Source organism: Melanostigma gelatinosum (assembly GCF_949748355.1).
Source record: "Melanostigma gelatinosum genome assembly, chromosome: 9".
In the NCBI taxonomy this organism is placed as follows: Eukaryota; Metazoa; Chordata; class Actinopteri; order Perciformes; family Zoarcidae; genus Melanostigma; species Melanostigma gelatinosum.
Window position 1 is genome coordinate 17288140 of NC_136642.1, and position 6000 is coordinate 17294139.

Below are 6000 nucleotides of genomic sequence, written 5' to 3' on the forward strand. Positions count from 1 at the left end.
ACAAGTCAATATAGTATTTTATTCATTCCAAGCCAGAGTAATTGATGAATCAAGACCCGTCTTTGCTGCACTTTGAACACATGAAACCCTATTTTTCATCAACAAATTATATACACATACACTTATATTGCTTCATGTCCGTACAAACAGATTTACATTAGATATATGACCATCTATTTTCTGTTGTGTTTGCAAACTAAAAGCTTTATTTTATTGTTATTACAACAGGGTGCATTCAGGTTTCCTGTGTGTTCAGTGATGCAGAGAATCCCTCAAATGCTTGGGATCAGCCCACCAACTGTGCCCTCGAAACATAACATCATAATCCCAAACAAAGGCATTTTCATTTCTTGCTGACATCAGAGGGAAATGGAGCTTTATTTTGAGTTTTGTTGAATCTGAAAGTTGGTTAAAAGATATAATGTATCACAGAGACTTTAACCTTAAGAGTACATACATACACGATCTTTCAAAAAAAGAACAGCAACACTCCTCAGTACTTTCTGCCTCCGAGGTCTATAATGCAATGACAGGGCGACTTCCAAGCATCTCATATACAGCAGACAACACCTTGTGCTTTCTCGGACGTGTCTTGTGCTTTTCACACTGCACATTGTGAGCCCAGGGTTACCGTCAGCAGGCAGGGTAGGGGGTGAAAAGTTGGGGCTGTTTAAAGCAACTTTTGTTCCAATTCTTCCTGACTCCATTCTGGTACTGTGATGTAATGATGTATCACACTGTTTTTCGTGAGAGACGGTATGATATGAATAGACTCGGTCCAATGTAAAGGCCTTCGATACATTCCTAATCGTCAGTAGAATGAGACCCTTTAACAGCTTTGAGTGATATGGATTCGTAAGAGAGTGACAATAGGGCTGGAATTTATATTCAAAGGAAAATGTTCTGCTTGATAGTCCGTTTTTTTGTCTCTTCCAAGTAAATTGAGATTATATTCATTCAAAATATATAACAAAAACCATATTGCTCAATGCTCAAGACCTAAGAGATGTCTGCTGAGCTGTTAACACAACCTTGTGTTTGTTCATGTTGGTTTAAAGCAAAGGTTTGGTCAAAATCTGTATTTTACTTATTGTCAGAAAATCCCATGAATGCAACAATTCCAACAATGAATTGAAACCAATGTAACAAATATTACATGTGCAGCCAAAGCCTCAATTATCCTCTGGAACATAGACCTCCATTGTTGCCGAAAACCTATAGAAACCTGTCAATGAGTCGTACTGTTGCACCGTGTGACGTGCCCTTCCATTACAATGATCACTCCCACTTTATTTAGACAGAGATGCTCAGCTCCTCCTGTTTAAGTGATGTCTTCTAAAACTACCGCCCCTCTCTTTCTACATTACTGAGTCTTTGTAAGAACAAAACCATTTATTTGAGAGCTGTTTTTCATGATTTATGTTCAATTGGAACAAAAGGGCCGCACAGCCTCATATAAGGTAGACAAGTCAGAAAATATTGGGAGATGAACTAACGCACTGTTGGTTTTTATTTCATTTTTCAAAGGATTTCCTGACAATAACAACAAAGTAGAATATTGTCAGAATTATCTAACATTTGAATACAACTCTGACGTAGTGTGAGTAGTGGTTTGGCAAGTGCTCTTTACTTCAGCATGGAGAATGAGAGTCCACAGATTGCAGGATATGCCCCCCCCCCCCCCCCCCCCCCCCCCCTCCCATTTATATATTATGACGCTAAACTCACTCTGGGGTCCAGTCAAGTCAGCCCTTGGTTACAGTAAGTGCAGTGTGAAAAGGGCTCATTTTTTTTTTGTGGGCTTTTTTTGATAAGGGTTGTAACTCAGGTTTCAGCGAAAGCAAGCCATGCCTTTAGGAGGCGTATTCATACTCCTCTGCACTGCGTCTACCAAAGTCCATCCAGCCTTCGTAGTCTCTGTCCTTTATCCTGTGGCCAGGGGCCAGACCGCTGGCTCTGCTGGTGAGGGAGGATCTGGTCTCGTAGGGGGAGCCTTGAGGAGACAGAGACACACCCGTCACTCTTCCTGAAACTGATGATGTGGGCACATTTTACAACCTATACTGACTGAGCGCTATCATGAAATATAGAACTCTGAATGAGGGGGTTGAAGTAACTCATGCCGACTTGTTTTGTCTTTGTGTGTTTCAGTGAGACCAGTGAGCTCAGCAGGTCTCCCAGTCACACCGTGTTGACTTGAAAGAGACACAGAGATGCACAGTGACAGAGAGAGAGAGAGGGAGGACAGGAGGCAGGGAGGCGGGTGGAGGAGGAGGTACGGAAAGATGGCGGGAGGAGAGAGAGAGCTAGAGGGAGGACAGAATGCAGGGAGACGGGTGGAGGAGGAGGTACGGAAAGATGGAGGGAGGAGAGAGAGCTAGAGGGAGGCGGTAAAATGCCAGATGGTGGGACTACAGGACTCAGCATGGGTGATGGATGTTGGGACGATAGAAATAACAAGACCGGGAGCGAAATGTTGTGCGTGTAATGAGGTGAGATGACAAGAGGAAAAGACTTTCGCTCTAATTCCACTTTCAGTTTCCGCCCGCCCACCTTTCCTGGAGATGATTCTGGCCAGTAGCTGTCTCAGGCTGTTGCGAGCGTTTGCTTCCTCCTTGAGTTGGTTGTAGTTGACTAGGGGCCCTGAGGGGAGCTCCGGGGCCAAGCGGGCCTGGCGGGTGTGGAGGGACGAGGGGGGAGGCAGGTCGTCCGACACGAAAGCCTCACCCTCGGCTATCTGTGACTTTAGAGGACGAGAAAAACAAAGAGAAGAGAGATGAGGAAAAGGTCTAAAACCAAACCTGACATATATCGTGTATCTACCTCAACCCATTAAGAATAAGGACACTTGTGTGTTTCCCAAAAACACATCCTCATGCTAAATACTTAATGAATTTGTGTAGGATTAAAACATATGCCACTTTCTGTTGTACCTACTGTTTAGGAAGAGACTGTATAATGCACGTGGTGCTGTCTTTAGAATAATTCAGGTTTAACATTATTTAGCAAATCCATGCAGACCGATTTCAGGACAGTTCTAGCTATGTGTGTGTGTGTGTGTGTGTATGTGTGTGTGTGTGTGTATGTCTTACCATGGACCGTGAGGGCAGACTCAGCGAACTGCTGGACAAAGCCGCCAGGAGAACACACACACAGATACCTATATTCATGACTGGAGAGAGAGAGAGAGAGAGAGAGAGACAAAATGCAGTTAAAATAAATCCTCTACATCTTTGTGGCCATTTTCTTATTAGGCCACTCGTTGCTGTCTCTCCACTGCCTGCTGGTCTCTTTTATTGTCTCCCTTCAGCTCGTTCAGTGTGTGAGTCTGAGGGGGAAAAACCACAGGCAATGTAGGTTTTGCAGAAAGCAGCAATAAATCTATTTTACAGTCGTTAAAACACAGCAGTGGGGGGAGAGATGAACCTTTGCTGGTTCCACTGGAACCTAAGGCAAACATAATTGTTGTCTTTCAGAACAAATCAGTATTGAACACACACCCACAGAGTTGGTGTGTGGCGTAGTTGTGATGAATGCACACTGTCAGCATTGACAGAATCACAAAGGAAACACAAATTATCTCTAAATCTTCATTTGGCTCTCCATGCCTTTTTTTTTGTTTTTTTTCCGCACTGTTCACATAAGAGTCAATGTTAACGTGACAGCACTGACACAATGAATGCCATGATTTGTTTTTTTACCATTTTATTTATTCTTTTGCGCGTATAAAAAGGTCAAAACATAAATGTCTTGGAAGAAAAACATAATGAGGGAGAGAAATAAAAATCAGTTTTGCAGCCCTCAAAATCGACTGTCGTATATCTGCTTAGATCATCAACAGCGAACGTAGTGTTGACGTTATATTTTCTGTGAAAGAGCAGATGTGTGAAAAAGGAAAAACTAGATAAACGATGGCACGATATTACATTTGTCAGACTGATTAGCCAGGTTTCTAACACAATATTTATTCTGGAGCCCAAAGCAGCATATTAGTTCTGATGAACGATGCTTTGTGCCAGAACATGCAGAGCAAATCATCCAATGAGATCAAATCAACAACACCAGTCGCTCTGAGGTTTTCAATCTCCAACAGTTCAAAACCCCACTCTCTCCGACTGTCTCTGTGCTTCTATTGTTATTTGTTTGTTATTTTCCAACTCAATTTCTTCACAATTCAAAGAATGGTCCTTTTGCGTAGTAAGGCACACACACACACACACACACACACACACACACACACACACACACACACACACACACACACACACACACACACACACACACACACACACACACACACACACACACAGGTGGGTGAAACGGTGAGCTCAGCCGGGAGAAGTCCCATATTAACTCGTTAAAAAAAAATTTCAGTGAATATTTCAACAGACACAGACAAAACTCTTAATAATGTGTCCTTCAAGTAATGTGTGTTCATCCCTCAGCAGCTTGGATGATAACAGTTCTTCACCTCTAACGCTGGACATGATGATTATCAGCTCTCTTCATCAACCTGAACATGCAGCATTGAAATGAAACCTTGGAACTCCTTTAAACCAAAACGATATCGAATTGAAATGATATCAGTGTCATTTTTTGTAACTCGATGCAACGTCCATTTGAATAACTGTGTTTAAATTGACACAGCGGTGGTGTAAACAGTCATTCTCTTGATGCTAATATAATTCCTGTTAGCAGCTGGTCATTGTCTCTAATTCATTATTCAGTGAGCTGGTAATGATGCAGTAATGTACTACTCTCCCCTTCTCAGAAAATATAAAAATTTAAAAATTCAAAGGGAATTCCTTTTTTAAAATTGATTAAAACTCGTCGATGTTCACTTATTGCTCAGAGATGACATTTCTTTAACTTGCATTTTTTCCCTACTTTTATTAATGAGCACAATCTTGCCTGTGATATTTGCTGCAATAATAACCTAACATGAAAATATGATAAATATTATATACACACACAAGATTTAGTCTTGGAACTTAAGAGAAGACACACAATTCCAATGTCATGATCTGATTATTTGCACACTTAGATAGTCAGAGGACTTTAAACAGTCAGATTATTCTAACCGTTGTAAATTGGCCACCTGTCATTATGCACTTATTCGTTATTACATATTTTAAATGTACTGTCCTTAACAAACTTCAACACGTGTCAGTGGTTTCCAATATATTCACATTACATGTTCTAGATTATATTTTCCCTTTAAGCTACAACTCAGTTTACTAAAGAAACTGTGAGAAAAATAATAATACATTTATTGTGAAAAGATTTTAAAAAATGAATTAAACGAAATATGATGAACAAATTTTAAAACCTCTTTCTTTGAACTTTTCAGATTAAATGCACAATTTCTGTATCCGTCCAAGAAAAAAATTAAATGATTAAAAAAGAAAACTCTTTTTTTTTTAAATTCTTACCTGCAGTTGTTGCCATGGACCAAGAGATGCTGAGTCTGAAGATGCTGATCTTTGCTCCTCCAGTGTTCAGACTGAGAGTGAGTGAGCAAGAGAGGAGATCATCTTTTATACTGACACACAGGAAGGGGGAGGGGTCCGGACACATGGGAGGAGCCTGCTGCTGGCGCAGAAACTTAAGGCACTGACGCATTGTCGGACGCAAAGTGCACACATGTTGCACACACACACACACACACACACACACACACACACACACACACACACACACACACACACACACCACACACACACACACACACAATGATCACAATGATCATTGCTGGACTTCTGACAAAATGAGCCAGAAATGGGTCAGCATGTTTATTGGGCATTTATTGTGTGTGATGTACGTGCACCAACTGACATGTGACAAGAAAAATGTTGCTGAGTTTAAGGGAAACAAATTATTGCTTTTCAGTCTGACAGATCTGAACACACAATTGTCTGTTTCTACAAAAAAATACAGTTATAGTCAAATACATGATGCGATTATACATGATCTGAATATTACCATAAACATCAGAAACAT

At 40.9% G+C, this 6000-nt stretch overlaps 1 protein-coding gene across 1 annotated transcript; it reads right to left on the reverse strand.

Annotated features, from left to right (window-relative positions):
• Positions 1-1719: 1719 nt before the first annotated feature.
• On the reverse strand, positions 1720-5498 carry LOC306782023 (cholecystokinin-like). The gene is made up of 4 exons (XM_079275169.1): positions 5433-5498; positions 3093-3172; positions 2554-2743; positions 1720-1993 (listed from the first exon to the last, which is right to left on the reverse strand). The coding sequence occupies exons 1-4, from the start codon at positions 5446-5448 to the stop codon at positions 1854-1856; spliced, it is 426 nt and encodes a 141-aa protein (XP_079131295.1). The 5' UTR covers positions 5449-5498; the 3' UTR covers positions 1720-1853.
• Between the last annotated feature and the right edge of the window lie 502 nt (positions 5499-6000).